We start from the raw sequence: 17,229 nt of genomic DNA on the forward strand, positions 1-17,229 counted from the left end.
CATTTTTTATACATTATGTAATTACAATGCAACACTTATGACAAGCAAACATAATAAATAATGATATAATAGGTTAAACTACAACATGCATAACTCTCCTCTTCTTACATGATTTAAAAAAAAAAGTGATTTTAATATCACCTAATAGATTTTAATTTTAAGAGAAACAAAATCTTTGAAAAACATGATAAATTTTTTTAAAATTGTTTATACAATTATAGGTTTTGGATCTAAACTAAAACATATACTAGTATAAAAACTGAAACCTAAAGTCATTTCAAAATTTTAAAATATTATTATTATTTTTTAATTTTATCTATGTTAAATAGACTTGGGTTTTATAAAAAATTGAAATTTATTCTTTTGATAGGGTTAATTATTTAGATATTTAAAATCTCACTAAAGACATTTGTTTCATTGTGTCGTTGAAAACTCCTTTCTTTTTCTATGCAACTAGGAGATGCAAATGTCACAACCATTTCTTCATTGTCATTGTAAACACAAACATCACTTCATTTCTTCGTCGTGGTTGCACTTTTAAAGTATCATTTTCGTGACCACTATAGTCATTTCTATTCTTCCTCATCTTGCTCCATTTTCATCATTGGCTCACTCATTCATTCTCTCTTCTTTTTTTCTGTTTTGTTAAGACTTGTTATGTACTTCCTAACAAACACATTTTGGATTATTATTCGTGTCCAAGTTTTGCCTTAAGAGGTCATTGTTTAATTCGCATTTTCTTACTTTCAAAACGTGTTTTGCATTATTGCATTACTTAACTTTTTTGAGGTTCTTAATTTTTTTTATATATGTTATTAATATATCTTTTATATATTTGATTTGTGTTTAGATGTTTCTAATTGTTTAGTTTTTTTCTAAGTTCGTAGTATATATATATATATATATATATATATATATATATATATATATATATATATATATATATATATATATATATATATATATATTTTAAAAAGTAAATTCTATAATAAGTTTCCGTTATAACAAAAATCGAAGTATATAATAAAAAATAAGTTTAGATTGTTTGAAGAATCCAGCCGAATAAGTTTTGTTTGTTTTTAGAATTAAAGCCTATTCTCCGTTTCAAATTTTACTTTTTAATTTTCAATCTTTTTTAATTATTTTTTGCTTACATTGTTTTTTAACTAAAGCCAATGATCTTGATTTTTTATCTCACCCAAATATATTTCGGTTGGAAAATCCAAATATAATGTCCAATGCTAAAATCTTTCGCTGCATTGGTGTTAATTTAGATGTGCTTACGAGTTTAATCACAAATAATCGAGATATACATGAATTTGTTGCTTTATTATTTTTCGTAAGTCTAAGTAAATGTAATCATACATTACTTCCAAAATGCTATGATAACTTGTCTTTATTGGTTATGATGTTCAATTGTTCGACTATTATACATTTGTATCAAATGTGAGATACTATGTGCCTGTTTAGATCTTAGGTCGATTTTTCTCACTAACTATGTGAGTCACGTTGAAGTCAGGTCCTGATTTATAATAAGATTAATTAATAATTATTCATGTGAAATATGTCCTTTTAATAATTTGATTATTATAATATTATTGTATAATTCACATCTAATCCAAAATTTAAACAAAATCTTTGCGTATTGATTTATAAGTCTTCATTTCTTTAATTTCTTTTTCTTTCAAAATAAACTTTCATTACATGGTTAATTTAAAGTTACTTTTTTATACCGTTATTATAGTAGTTATTAGAAGAAGAAGAAACTGAAAAACAAGAAATAAGTATTTCATGTAATCTGATTTGTTCATTTTGTTGGATACAAACAAAGTCTCAAATCGGATAAAATAAGAGATGAACATGAGTTTATATACCCATAAGATACTTCTTTTGGTAAGAGGCCTTTTGGAGTGATAGCAAAAGTAAATCTGTGAGGGCCTTCCATGATAAGGTGAAACCTGGCAGGTTGGCCGAATGTATCACGAGAGAGTGTTGACCATGGTATACAATATATATGTATGTTGTTCCTCTCTACACATCTTCCATGAAAAAGAAGTGTTAGTTTTACTTCACACAACAAAAGTTTTGTTTCAATTTCATTGTCATCAAAGAAAGGCCAAGAAAAATTAAAATTATATATATTATTTCGTTTAGGAAAAAGAAAACTTATATTGTTTAGTTCAAATATTGAAACATCATATTTTACAATAATTTTAAGTATTTATTTCACTATGAAAATAGGAACGTGTAAAACTGAATCAAATTAAATATATCTATAGAATTCAACTTACAGAAGTTTATCATAAAATTGCGTGTTTTAGAACAGACTGATTACATTATTGTTTTCATTTTTATTTTTGTTTCCGTAACTGGGCCCCTACATTTGTTCGTGATCCAATATCAACTAATTAGACAAGCTATCTTTTTTATTTTTATGTATATATATTACCAAAATGAACATACAAATAAGGATTAAATAATGAAAGTTGTTTCTTTTATTTCATACTTGACTACCTATGAGTGCACAGGCGATACAATACAATAATGTCATTAGAATTTTTATATATACATATATATATATATATATATTTATATATATATATATATATATATATATATATATATATATATATATATATATATATATATATATATATATATATATTCTTGAAAGAAATTAAAATATAAAAGCAATAATTGTCTAACTTAAAATTAAACTCAGAAAATAGTGGTTCGTTGAGTAAATTAAAATTAATATATAGGTTTTAACTGAAAAAGTGAATCTTTATATAGCCTTGCGTGAACTATTTTGGTTGAAGCTTTTGAACAAGCATTGCATGAAGAGCTTATTTGAGTAAGTTGCTCTAAAAAAGAATAGTTTTCATTGGTGAAATTTGGCTTTTTCCTCTGTCTAATGGAATGTAGCCACTTGCATCTCAATTCAATATTTAATTTAATAGTAGAACAAACTAATGCCACATGCACATTTTTATATCACTGCACGTGCTATTCTTTCTTCCCTTTCTTCATTCTTTAAAATAAAATTTTGAGGTCATCCTCACGTATGTCTGGTGTGTGCAAAACTACTGTGCCAGAAAACACATCTACCTAATAAATTAAAGGTATATCAATTTTCAAACAGGAAAGTTATATCTGCCCACATACATAATTTTTTTTTTAATCTGTGATTTACTTTTTAATACGTATTAATTCATGATATTTTTAAAATATAAAAGCACATGAACATACTCTTACTTACAAAATATAAAAGCTGATTTTGATAGTTACTTTTATATAGTATTTTACCGATTTACCATTTTTTACTGATTTTGGTGGTATTTTACACAAAAATCCTGAGGACCAACTAAAAAGTTATTAAGCACAGTACACCCATTTTTTCTATAAACTAATAGAGTAGTCCAACACAGATTTGTTAGTGAAAATAACCACACTATTTCTTCCTACACCTCTCCTCTTTTTCCTCTTCCATCTCCATAAAATCTATAAATTCCAAATTATCCTTGATTAAAATTATAATAAAAAGATAAAATCACCTTTATTTTATTATTTTTCATGGTGTTCCGAAAAGTGTTTTCAGATCTATCTCCCAAAACATATAATTTAGAATATATTTTTTATACATTTTAAAATAGATGTTCTTAGAAAGATATTTTTGGATTTAGAAATACTTTGTGTAGTATTTATTCAAAAGAAAAATAAAAATATATATTTGAAAATATTTTCTAAAGTACTCATTCTAAAAAAATAAAAAATTTTACTTTGGATTGAATATTTGAAAGATATTTCAAAATAACTTAAGCAACAAATATTTCAGAATATATTTTTATTTTTTAAAATGGATATTCTGAAATGTATTTTTAAAATGTAATTTTATCAAGCCTGTGGAAGTGCAGAAAAAATAAAAGGAGGTGCGGAAGAATCAGTAGAATACCTCTCATATCACAAACACACCTCGGATTCGAAAATCCAATTCAGGACTTCATTCGATTATCTACACCCCATATATTTTGTAGGGGTAGAATTTAAAGGAGTCCAAAACTTGGGGGTGCAGGAAGAAGAAAACATGGGCTGCAAAAAGAAACTACCTTAATCACGTAGACAAAAACCAACTCCTGAACAAATGAGAAAAAAATATTCAGTTTTTGTTAGGTTTATGTCTGTGAAGCTGACCCCCTCAACACCTTCTTCATATAATATCTTTAATAAATTATGTCTCTCAAAAATTTCTCACAATATACAAAATATAGACAAAAAGAAAAATTGGTCATTTGAAAAATCTGATCTAACAATTACTTTTTTATGTAGTGATTATATATTGATATTAAAGAAAAGAATACACTCACATTACAACCTTAAATATGATTATTTTTATTATATATTTTTTAATTTAAAATTCTAACATATATTATTAAAAGGATAATTTATATTTTTCTAAAGAATAAACAAAAAGGCAAATTGGTCATTTGAAAAATCTGATCTAACAATTACTTTTTTTGTGTAGTGGTTATATATTGAAATTAAAGAGAAGAATACACTCACATTACAACCTAAGACATGATTATTTTTATTATATATTGACAGATCACAGCTGCATGGGATTTTGCATGTACAAGTGGGTATGGGTCTTAAAGACTCCAACTCCTCCTATAGAATCTTTAGATCAGTAAAGAACTGGCTAACTCCTCTCTCTCCTTGCCTAATGGAATGTATTTCTTGAAGTAAATCAGAAATCTTGAAGTAGTCACCCTTGGAAAATCTTTCTTTCAATTCATCCCACAATTCTTGGGCTTCCTCAATGTATATGACGCTTTCTGCAATCTGTGGTGACAGAGTCTTTGTTATCCAAGATAGAATCATCACATTGCATCTCTCCCATGCATCAAACAATGGGTCAGTTTTCTGGGGTTTCTTTATAGACCCATCAATGAACTTTATCTTATTCTTGGAGAGCAAAGCTCTCCTCATACTTCTGCTCCAAGAAGAGTAGTTGCTGTCATTTAAAATCCGAGTAACCAGTGTCAGGCCAGGGTTCTCACCTAGATGTAGATAATAGGGGCTGAATGGATTGGAAAATTGTTCCATCTGATCCATGGTGGAAGAAACGCAAGAACCAGTCCAAGAAGATGCCAAGAAGATACCAAGATAAAGAAGGATACCAAGATCAGAGCCAACGGAAGCAGAGCAGGTACTAGACCTGCTCTGATACCATTTTACGAATGGCCCAACACTGTGCACTTAGACAGTGTGCGGCCCAGTCCAATGTGCCTTGGCATTTTCCAAGCATTGCAGCGTCCAGGGTGGCACAAACACAGACCGAGAATTCTGAGTGAGAGGAGAGAGGGCAGAGCCTCGAGAAGCTTCCCTTCGAGTGCTGTCAAGCGAGCGATGTCCAGGAGCAGTCCGGCGACGGTGGAGAGAGCTACTCACAGAGATGATGAAGGCAAAAATGGAGAGGACAGCGAGAGAGGTAAGAAAAACTATTTCTTGTGAATGTTGATGTCTCTGTAACATGCTACAATCTGTGTTTCCTTTTTCATACATAAAACTAAAATGGAGAAGCTCTATTTATAGAGCTTCTGTAAAACTAACCAAAAACAAACAAAACAACCGTAGAGTACAAGAATACTGTCCTTTATTGACAGTAGGGGATACTTATTCCCAATATATATTATTATATTATTAAAAGGATTATTAATTTGATATATTTTTCTAAAGGATGTTATTTTTATTATTTTCCTTATGTATTATTTTCATAATTATTGACACGTCTATCTTATAACTAATGTGCTGAAATTATTATTTCTAATTAGATATAAAAATGTATAGCAATTTTATTTTATCATTAAAACTAGTAAAAAAGAAATGAAATGTTAATAACTTAATTATATATAAAATTATTTTTAGAAATTTAAAATCACGTAATAAAATGTTTATGTTACTATTAAAAATTTAATTTTTAACATCAGTTAAGAAATTACCTTTCCAACTGCATATTAGTCAAAAAGCTAATCTAAAAACATAAATAAGAAAAGGAAAAGTGAAACGTGTTTGGTCTTTTGAGCAACGAAGCATTTGGAATCACTTTTTTTTCTTCCTTTTCTCTATTTTCGTGAAGCATGAAGTCTACTTGGACACGTCTTTACACCTCAATCGAAAAAGCATTTGATGATACTCAAACAAATTCAGTCAGATTTGGATAAATTTGGTAGAACAATTTTATAACTTCAAATGAAAGAGAAAGATAAATTAAATCTTTTTTAAATTTATGGGAAGATAAGTTTAATATATTTTTTTAATTTTCTACGACAGTTATTTAAAAAATTCATTCAATACTTAAAAAAAAGTAGATAACAAGATTTTATAAAATTAAAGGAAGAGTTTATGATATATTAATAACTTTATTATTATATATACAATTATCTTATAATTATTTTTATTGAATAAGTTAATTTATATTTGAATTGGATATCTTAATTTAGTTTATTTTTAAATAGTTGTCGAGTAGCTGTTTAAAAAAAAACAAAACGGGATTTTTTCTTAAAGTAAGTACACATTTATGTTCGAACACAATATTAGAGTACTTTCGTAAATCTATTAAAAAGGTAATTTTATATTATTATTCACGCACCAACTCGATAATGTCTATTTAGTTAGAATGTAATAAAAAATTAAATCGCACACAACCTAAAATAGAGTAAGATGAAAATGTATAAATAATGTTGAGTAAATGAGATAAAAGTGAGGATCAATTAAGACAAAATAGAGTTTAGGGGATTTATAAAAAGGCAAAACTTTAGGAGATTTAAATACTCTTTCCCTAAGTAATTAAGTAATATGTACCTAAAAGTAATAAATGTTTGTATTCTTAATTTAGTTTTATACTCATAAAATTGTAAAAAGTATTTGTAGTCATTGAGAATAATTTATGAAGAGTATGGAGACATACGAGGTAGAGTCTTTTCCACGTTCAAGAATTAAAATTTGAAATCTCGATAGTTGAGTACTACTCTTTGTGTTTTGAAGAATAACCCTAGTTGAATTCTTGGATTCCTTGAATATAATGCTTTAAATTTCCTGGTGAAGTCAAACACAGATTTAAAAGCATAGCTTTGAAAAAACAAAAAAGCTATATATCACGAACTGTCAAGGCATTTGTTTGGCACCAAAAGCAGAATAACACCAAAAGTAGTATATAAGATACACTCAACCAAAACTCCATGGCTGCATATACTAACCATACACAAAGTGAGAAATCTCATGCAATTTTAAAATGAAAAAAGAAGAATTATGTAAATAATTGTTTGGAAGGAGATGAGACAAAGCAAATTGTTAAGTGGAGTGAGGAAAACAGAATCTTTTGTTCATCTTTCGCTTTTTCCTTTTGCATTCGACTGAGTGTTCCCATATGAATCCTCATGAAGGTCCTCTTTTGAATTGAAGTTTGTAATAAAGTGAATGATAAAGAGAGAGGGCAACAAAGAAAAAAGGAAAAGAAAAGAAAAAGATGTTGTCAAGATAAAAAGGAAAACAAAAGAGGCCCCAAAAGCAATCCAATGAGAAGGCTCAGATTTTTTGCAGCTCAGTGTCGTCCCACTCATTTTATTATAATTTATTTACCTGCATGACAAAAATAAAATAAATCGTGTCAATTATTAATTAAATAAAAGAGAAACGTTAGATAAAAATGACTAGTTATTTACCGTGTCCCTCACACATCCTTCTCAAGAAAGCAAGGAAAATAATGAGTATGGCCACTCCAGCTAATAATCCAACAATTATTGCAAATGTTTTTTCACCTTCGTTGTCTGATTTTCCTGCTCAACACCAATCCAACAAACTAAATTACCTACCTTACTGTACTATTTTAGTAAACAAATCTTAATGATACTTTTTATATGGATCCGCCATAATCAATAAATTTTTCATTTTATTTTCTTAGATGAACATCGTAGAGAAAAGTAATTAACAGTTCAAAAATGATATAATATATTAAACATTTAAAATAATAACCTTTTCAATTCAAATAAGTTTTTTTTTTAACAAAAGAATAACGGGATGAATAAAAAAGCAATTTTGAAAAATTTACTTCTGGCGTTTGTAAAATCTTTCTACGTTTTTTTAAGAGTTGGGCCTTACCATGGGCTTTATTGTTGTATGCATGAGCCCCATTTGTCGAAAACCTGACGTAACATTTCCCCAAGAACATATCCCCATATTCGGCAGCAGCACACTCACTCCTCAGCCGTCGGATCGCATCCCCCACACAATCCTGACACTCCGCAAAACTCAAATCCCCACAACACTGCGCCATGCCCTTCACCTCACCCGACCCGCCAACCCGAAAATACCCACCCGAACTCGCCAAGCCACCCAATACTGCATCCCTCTCGCCGGTCGTGCCCGACCCCAACCCCATGGAGGGCCCACACCTCTTCAGCACCACCGTCTTGTCCTCCACGCCCAGGAACGTGGAATTGTCGTACTTCACGAGGCACCCGTCGAGTTGCACCACGCCACCACACGCCGCTGGGCAGAGCTGGCCGGCTCGAGCGACAGCGCGGGTAACGCAGGCAGCGCAGTCCGGCATAGCGAGGTCGCCACGGCACTGGTAGAGGCCGTGGACGACGTCGCTCTGGCTGGAGCCGACCACGGTGAGCTTGTTGAAGGAGGAGTACGTGGCCGAGTTGACCAGCGAGGTGAGGAGAGAGTTCAGGTTTGACTCGTAGGGCGAGTTGGAGGCGTACCGTTGCTGCGTGCAGCCGCCGTAGAGGAAGAAATCCGCGGCAGAGGATAGAGAGAGAACGAAGAAGGTGGCCAGAGAGAATAAGGTTAACAAGACAGTAGGGGTTTGTTTCGTTTTCGCCATTTGTTTTCTGAGAAGTACTACTGGGTTGGTTTGGTTGACGTACGAGGTTGATGAAGATGTGTTTTAGTTAATGCATGTGTATGTCAGAAGGAGATGGTGATGTTATGTGCGTGTATGTCATGGGGGATTTGATTTGATTTGGTGATATAAATGATGGGTTGGTATTGCTTGGGAGTGGAGGAGTGAAGAGTGGAAGACCTGCGAGTTTGGACATGGAGTTGCTTTAAATAAGCACGCCACGCCATAGCCATGTTATCTCCGTGCTGAATAAAACACAACTTTTCCTTCTTAATTTACTGCCCAGCATGTGGGCTCTATCTACCTTTTCAAGAATCATCTTCATGTCATGTAATGTGGGCAAATATAATGAAATTTATTTCAAAATGAAATGTCGGATAATGGTTGTTGATTATTGTAAAATAATTGTTGTATTGTGTTTTTTTTTCATCTCTTAATCCTGTTCGTCGTGTCTACTTTGTTGCCGTTACTTAATCTCGAGGAACTTTTTTTCCCTTTTCTTTTGAATTAAAAGAATAATGCTAAACCCTTTTGTAGCTTTAAGTAACCCTAATGATTGTGGCTATTGCTGTATCAATCAGTATACTCAGTTTCAGTTTGAATATACTAATGGTATAAGATAACGAAAGTCGAAAGAGAAAGGTGCATGTTACGTATCCAGAAACAAAGTGACGAACACAGCATGGCTGGAGATGAATGATAAATAATGATATCATCATTTTAAATTAAAGTCTGTAAGACATAACTTACACTTCTCGTTACTAAGGAAGGTTGAGAAAACAAGAAGAAATAAGGATGAAGTCGGTTCACTATTACCAAGATCTCACGTACGTACGCACTAAAATCAATTTCTAAAATCTAATGCCAAATATTAAAAATGATTTTATTGAATGCCATATATTGATCCATTGGCATGTATCGAATCCAGAGTCTCTCAAAAAGAACACAAACCGACACAGTTCATAAGAAGGGGCTTTATCATGCATTAATATATGTATTAATCGTAAAGTAAGCCTATACACTCACGTAGGAACGGGCTTTTAACACCTTTTGCCCTATTGGCACACGATAGCTTTTGTTTCAAGTGAAGACGCAAGAGTACAACTGTGACATCGCACTACACCATATCTTCGTCGATCTCACGTTCAGTTTGCAATACTATAGCCAGGTCTAATATTACTGGACATTGCAATATAGCATTGAACATTGAGTTTTTATATAGCAGCATGAAAGTTTATGGAAAGTTGTTTCTCGTGTGAAGTTGAAAGAGAAACGTAGTGGGCCTTAAATAATGGCATAAATGTTGAGAACACTACTTGAAAGTCACGAGAAGGCTTAGAATAGTGGCAAAATCCCAAAAAGGGTTTTAACCTCATGTCTATTGCAGTTAGTGAGTTAGGGTTTCTAGTTTGAAAATGGTCCCCTAGTGATATCACCTTTAACTGTTCCAGCATATAAAGGTACAACCAAAACAATAGGTCCCTTAGTAACCACTAATATGTAATTTCTTCTTCTTAAACAATATTTGGAACTGATCATATACTCAAGAAGTTTCGATCCATTAGGCGAATAAGACTCACACTCTCAATTGTACGTTTTGACCTAATTAGAGGAGAAGGAATGGAAAGTCGATGACAAACTAAATAAACTGCACCTTATCACATTTGCATTGTTCCTAAATAAACCAATATTTGATAGTGCTGCAAACACTGGTTTAGTATGCTTTCAAACCAAAACAAGATAATGTTGAATCTATACGTATCCCCTCATTAATACTTGTTTTTTTTCTAATCAAATTGGTAATATATATGTACAGTACCCATCTATATATTGGACAAAAGGAGGAGGGGTAAACATTAAATTAAAAAATAAAAAAAATAAATAGAAAAAGAAAAGGATAAACATACAAAGTGATATATTTTTCTCTCGTTACTAAAAGAGAATCAAGAGAGAAAACAAATACGTATTCCTTCAAAGTTACGCTTATTGCGTGTCTTTGTCTTTTGGGTAATCTTTCTTGACTTGTTTAATAAAAATATCATGTGATAAGTGATTTCATGTAAGAGATAAAGAAGAAAACGAAAAAATGTTGATAATGTTTTGTTCTAACTGAGATATAACTTTATGCTAGAGTATTATTGTATATTTTTTTTAAGCATTTGAAGATATTATTTATATTTGTTTTGTCATAATAAAAAACTCTTACCTCTATTTTGTCATTAATTAAGTTGTTTTAGTGGTTTTTTATTTTCTTGAGTGGTTTCATAAAATTGAGTCTCATTTACAAATTCAACTCACATATGTGAATTCATTTTGAAACATTTTTTTAGATGAAGAATTTTTTTGAATTTGACTATAATGTGTTTAATTAATAGATATTATTGGAGTTTTCTATCATGATATTAAAATTAAGGTGACCATCTAATTTCACTTCACCAACTTCACCATGTTTAAATGAAATTATAAATAAGTTCATCAATACACAATTTTTAACTTCAAATATTTAAGAGATTGGTCGAAATAATCAGATATAGCTCTATCATTATATTATTCGTTTATCACACCTTTTTATTTATTTTTTATGGATTTATATATAATTTTTTTTTCTATTGTTTAACCAACTCTTATGGACAACATATCAGGGCACCACACCTCCTTTTTAATTTTTTTAACGTGATGATAGAGGAAAATGTAAAAGTAAGTATCATGGATTATAAATTTAGTATTAAAGTTTAAATAAATAACAAATCTTTTTATTTTCTAACTAGTTCCGATTCCCACGACTTAAAAAAATGAAATAAATCAATGTGAAACAAAAAGTGTGCTTGTCTTAAATTATTGTCCTTAAAAAACACTTACCTATAACTCTTTTTATTTCAACCTAAAATTTGGCCTTACCACCAATAAATCATGCATGGACACGCAAGAACTTGACATTTGCAGTAATTAAGAGAATCCAAACAAAAGAATCTGTAAGTTGTCCTGTTAAAAAGTGCAAAATGAATTTGTAACTTTAAGCTCGAAACAAGATGTTTTGGAGTAGCAGAGGAAAACAACTAAAGTTGAAAATGATGTAATCAAATAGGTCACACAATATTGTAACGAAAATAGCCAAAAATTCTGTCTAGACTGAACTGTTAGTATCACAAGAAAAAGCCATTTAGTATGGCAATTATTCATGTCATTGCAATTGGTGTTCCCTCTTTTTCGTTCGGCTCAAATCCTAATCAACAGGTAACATTGTTAAGAAGCAGACACTCGAAAATTAATGCATTGTGAGGTCTTGCCCCCACTACAGCACAAGAGACCCAACTGTCTTTATTCTGTCTTTCACTGCATCATATCGGTCGGCCCACGACTATTAATGGGCCCAAAAGACTCCAAACCCTCTAATTCGTACAATTGGTCACACTATCTATATCCAAACATCTATTATCACACAACCTTCTTCTTCCTCCTCTTCACATTTTCATTTCTTTCTTCATCTCCACTTAAAAACTGGCTAAGATCAACATTTTAAATCACTAGGTCTTTTGTGTATTTCTTTGAACAAGTTTCTTCATTAACATTTTTAAAAGAAAAAGCTAAAATTAACTCATGCATAAAAATAATTCTCTAACATAACTTCTTTAAATTATTCTTTTTTACTTTTTTGTACAAGATAATTTTAACTAATAGCGAAAATTCATTTATTTTTTTTTATCATTTTCTCTCTTTTTTTATGGAAAATTTTGTTCAAATATACCTTTATCTACTTATGGTTATATCTCTCCATGGCCGAACACAATACAGACAAATGTGTGAGCCAACTTGGATTGGCTTGTGTTATGTTACGTAACTACACAATTTTTTTTTAAGTTTGTTGTGTTAGATTAACTGTATTTGTTATTATTCAATGCGTGTTTTCAGGAAGATTTACTTATTTTATCTTTAAAAAAAGCTATTTTAGTCATTTCGACTAAATACCCCCAAATATATCTCGACCAAATACATAAACAAAAACATATGTTTATATGTATCTGGAGAACATTCTGCTATAATACACAGAAAAACATTTTTTATTTTGAAATTTGATAAGATCATGCCTATATAATTATAAAATCATGTTTGATTTATAAGTTTAAACAAAAAAAATATTGGCGAAAAAATATATTTATATTGAGAGATATATAACGAATCGTCGTGTAGTAGGAGTGTTTTGAAAAAGGTTCGATGTCTAATAGAAAATTGAGGGTTTCAGTACCAATACTCTAACATAAACTCAATTCTTTGTTAGACTCTACGCTATTGGGCTGGGTCCAGTTCAGCAGTTGGTGGACCCTAATACTGAATGACATATCAAACGGGTATTTCTTTTTACACTTCAATAATTCCTCCCGGCACACCATAAAGGTTAAAACTCCTACTTTGTCCTTGTTATAGGAAGACTTGTGCAATCTAAAATAGGTTTTTAGATTCTATAATCTAAAAGTAACTTTCTGATCCTATAATCAAAAAGTGATCTGTGAACTGCACAATTCAGACACAAGTGGATGTTGAGGGTTAATTTAGTCTTTTACACACTCCGTGTGGTCTTTGTCTTTCACAAAGTCGATGTGGTCCAGGAGGAAAACATGGTGTTGCAAAAAGAAGTCCCCATAGCAAAAGACCGAAGCTCAAATTATCTAACTCGACTTTATCTGAGTTGTACTTTTGCATCAATGTGTGATGGAGGCTCTTGTAAGCTCTTATATCCTTTTAATGCTAAAGCTGTAACTGGGGCACTCTAGCTAAGGTAAGTGACTAAGTTATTTCATGGTCCATTGAAGTAAACAGTAAACACGTTTACAACTTGCTTCATCACATGTGGCTCAGAAAAATGAACCATCTTTACTCTTCAATGACATGGTCCCAAAAGTTTATTGGGCCTGTTTATAGTCCTTTGGGCCCAGGGAGACGTATTTGATTCTTCTAAACCAATCGGTCAACTCCTAATTGATTATTTATTTTCATAAAGGAGAGAATATTCAAATTTGAAAGTGTACATTTCCTGAGCTGGCTTTTGGTATATATCAAGAGTTTCCTTTGATACTCCTCCACATAACTTATAGTGGGTGTTGAGTGTTTTCCCAACACAGCTACACCTTTTTCGTGGGGTCTTTTTGCTAATGCCAACGATCTTTCTCCACTTATTACAACCACAACTTCATTGCTAAATATAATGCCTAACTCTATGCCCCACAACCTCTTCAGTTACATGTCATGATGACTCTAAAAATCAGTTAATCCCTGCACTCTGTCATGCCAAAGCTTCTTTGCTCATGAATAGTTTTCCACTACGTTTCCCTCGAATTGTTAATACAAAATTATTCGATCATTTGGTCATAGATTAGCCACTTTGTGGTACTTTCTGATATCAAGCCACAAAGATCAATTGCCATTGCTGAAGCAGCAGTGTGAATTATGGACATAACTTTTAAACCGTACTGATTAAGGATCGAAGTTCACATAAATCTTCAGATCCAAGGTCCCCAAGAAAAAGTCTACCAAAATGCAAAGACAAAAGGACACTATTTAATATCTCCATCTACACTCGTACCTTCTTGAAGGTACAACTCAACAAGGGATATTGTTAGGTATAACAACTGATACACAGGCTGCCACAACTGAGTAACAAATAAAAAGACCCTATATACTTAAATTCAAGATGGTATGATCTCAAACAATAGGCCAAGCAACATGATCTAGTAATCACTCTTGATAATGACACTTAATCACGCTTGATAATGACATTTGTACCTATGACGGCAGGGAATAACCCTAAAGTTTTTTTTAACAGAGTCCATAAACGATTATCACATCAAATTTTTGTTCGTCCTCAAAGAACATGCCTTCCGAGTAAAGGGAAGAGAACTAAACCCCCCACAAAAGACAATCAATTCGCGCAGTAAATAAGAGAAAACAAGTTGCAGCTTCTCATTTTTTTTTCTTCTTTTCAAGATAGCCTTATCGATTGTGTTGCTTGACATTAGCACAACTCTGTTGCTTGAAAAACAAAGCAATTCGATTGTGGACTAATTGATATCCACAAGTCTCTCAATAATACAGATAAGGTGAATTCCCACAAACAGATGTAAATTCCTTTTCTTTGAAAAAAAAAAGAACTGGGGAATCACTAATTTCTATGCGATCTACTACTACTGTATTATTTATATTCTATGACTCGGCTCAATTCTTTTGGATCCTACACAACTTTATGCCGAAACTCAAAGAAGTTGAACTCTACCCTTCACGATGCTACTACTCTATTTACAAGTCAGATTTGGCATCTCTTGTGCAGTTCATAGAACCAAGAACTTGCTTATTATCACGACCGACTTTTTGACCAGCAAGACGGTTTACTAATCTGTCTAGAGCTTCCTTCATCCACCAGTGTTGACAAACATCCCTTGCTTCGGTGACGCTCATCTAAAGGGAAAGTTTCAAACAAAAATCAGTGACCCTTTCAGAAAAGTACAACCCTACCATAATAAAATACTGCTTCAACATTCATTCAATTTGTTCATCTTTCTTACCCATACTCTTTGACGAACGTTTTGCTCAGGCCAGAACTCCAATTGCTCTTCAACAAGTAAAGGGAACATGTAGCCTTCATAGAAAGTGTCATGAGTCTTACTCTTGAAACTCCATTTACCCAATTTACCCTGCACCACCACAAAAAGGAACATCTTTTTGTTAATTTACTAAGCATTTTTTAGTAATCATTATTTTTGGCCAACATCATGATTAAATAGCTTACCCCAACAATGCCTCTCACCCCAGCTTCCTCCATGGTTTCTCTCAAAGCTGCCTCCTTTTTTGATTCGTCCAATTCCCAGCCTCCCTGGTATTCGGTCAACCAAAATAATGATAAATGAATAAAATAAATCTAAATAATGTGTAACTTGGCCCATTTGGGTGTTGGTGTTGATTATTGACTAATAATTGATAATGGGTCTACCTTCGGAAATAGCATCCCTTTTCCCTTCTGAGAACTGATAACCAGAACTTCCAATTCATCAGAAACGTCCAAAGAAGTTTTCTGCCCAATCTTAAATCTGTACGGTATGCATCTGCATGAACACGATTGCACACACAAAATTAAAAACACAATTAGTAACGAGAAATGAAATTCTACAATTCTACAGAAACAATGCAATCCTCAATTCACCAAACTAATTTACTTTCAATTCCCTCATTAAAAACCCATTTTCAAATTCCTAGTATCCAGTAACCACAAACCAGCAACCTTCAACTGCTTTACTCTTCTCTTAACCAGTAAACACAACTCACCCAAATCAGAACAAAGTTTAAAGGAATAAAAAATAGTTTCGACAAAGTTGGACAGGAAAAGAATTATATGAAATCCCATTTGCCCAAAATTAAAGAACAAGAGAGAGTTAAGAAGACACGAACCCCACAACTTGGCGACGACCTTTTCTATAACGTTGCAACTCTCTGCCGGTACGAGAAACCAATGCCACAACATTTTCCTGGGCAACCACAGCCACCATTTTTTTTTCTTCTGTTTAACCCTTTTAAGGAAATTTCTAAACAAAGAGTTTAAGGAACAAGAACAGAAAGAGAAAGAAAAACAACTACAAACAAAAGCAAATTGTATTCAGTAGCTAGCATGAGAGGAGATGCAGGAGGGGATACCTTTTAATAGTGGTAACCCGGTAGAGAGAGAGAGTGTGTGTGTCTTGATAGGAGAGAGAAAATAATGTTTTATTTTATGTTAAAACTATTTTAAAAAATTAAAAAAATGAAAGAAAGAAACAGAGAAAGGTAGTGACATTGGAGTTGGGCCTCACTCAGTAACAGATCTGCCGCAAATGCATGCAAAGCTATGACACGTGTCTATGACGTGTCAAATAATTTCTTACGTGGCTGTCAATATCCATTGGCTAGCAGGGAATTTGCAACACTTTCCATTTTCTTCTGAAAATAATTATAAAAATTTTAAAAAAGAAAAGAAAAAAACGGCAGTGTTTATCTAGATGTGAAGACCTGCAATTGATATAAGCTACTAGAAGCTGTCATTGGCTCGGTAGATTTTCATTTTTTTTCCTTGAAATATAAGACTATTTTTATGATTTTTCATACTTGATTGATAGTGATTGACGCCGTATCTGGAAAATTTTAGTTGAACAATTTTTTGTTAGCAACTAACAGTTTTGTTGTTAATACAGTTTACTGTTATATATAAATATTAATAGAAAAGTAAATTATAATGAATAATAAGCTAATTATCAACGTCATTTATTTTAACTTTTATACATAGAGACAAGTTGGGGGAATTGCAT

The 17,229-nt window shown here is 31.8% G+C and overlaps 2 protein-coding genes across 3 annotated transcripts; both read right to left on the reverse strand.

The window, feature by feature from the left end:
- Window positions 1–7,292: 7,292 nt before the first annotated feature.
- On the reverse strand, window positions 7,293–9,288 carry LOC108328238 (plasmodesmata-located protein 7). Of its 2 annotated transcripts, XM_017562071.2 has the most exons (3): window positions 8,158–9,287; window positions 7,722–7,835; window positions 7,293–7,638 (listed from the first exon to the last, which is right to left on the reverse strand). In XM_017562071.2, exons 1-3 carry the CDS (start codon window positions 8,885–8,887, stop codon window positions 7,631–7,633), a joined length of 852 nt encoding a protein of 283 aa, XP_017417560.1. In that variant the 5' UTR covers window positions 8,888–9,287; the 3' UTR covers window positions 7,293–7,630. The 2 variants fall into 2 exon arrangements, with proteins under 2 accessions (XP_017417560.1, XP_052729621.1); XM_052873661.1 differs by lacking the exon at window positions 7,293–7,638 and having other exon boundaries at window positions 7,714–7,835; window positions 8,158–9,288.
- Window positions 9,289–14,836: 5,548 nt separating this feature from the next.
- Window positions 14,837–16,596, reverse strand: LOC108327731 (nudix hydrolase 18, mitochondrial). Its single transcript, XM_017561423.2, has 5 exons — window positions 16,340–16,596; window positions 15,885–15,996; window positions 15,684–15,767; window positions 15,460–15,588; window positions 14,837–15,352 (listed from the first exon to the last, which is right to left on the reverse strand). Exons 1-5 carry the CDS (start codon window positions 16,435–16,437, stop codon window positions 15,194–15,196), a joined length of 582 nt encoding a protein of 193 aa, XP_017416912.1. The 5' UTR covers window positions 16,438–16,596; the 3' UTR covers window positions 14,837–15,193.
- Between the last annotated feature and the right edge of the window lie 633 nt (window positions 16,597–17,229).

This window comes from Vigna angularis, chromosome 2 (genome assembly GCF_016808095.1).
Source record: "Vigna angularis cultivar LongXiaoDou No.4 chromosome 2, ASM1680809v1, whole genome shotgun sequence".
NCBI classification, from domain to species: domain Eukaryota; kingdom Viridiplantae; phylum Streptophyta; class Magnoliopsida; order Fabales; family Fabaceae; genus Vigna; species Vigna angularis.

Coding starts and splice junctions, on each gene's coding strand:
- LOC108328238 (XM_017562071.2), bottom strand. CDS start 8,887: ATGGCGAAAACGAAACAAACCCCTACTGTCTTGTTAACCTTATTCTCT. Junction 7,836..8,157: donor ATACAACAATAAAGCCCATG/GTAAGGCCCAAC, acceptor GGTGTTGAGCAG/GAAAATCAGACAACGAAGGT.
- LOC108327731 (XM_017561423.2), bottom strand. CDS start 16,437: ATGGTGGCTGTGGTTGCCCAGGAAAATGTTGTGGCATTGGTTTCTCGT. Junction 15,997..16,339: donor GGTCGTCGCCAAGTTGTGGG/GTTCGTGTCTTC, acceptor GTGTTCATGCAG/ATGCATACCGTACAGATTTA. Junction 15,353..15,459: donor ACGTTCGTCAAAGAGTATGG/GTAAGAAAGATG, acceptor CTTTCCCTTTAG/ATGAGCGTCACCGAAGCAAG.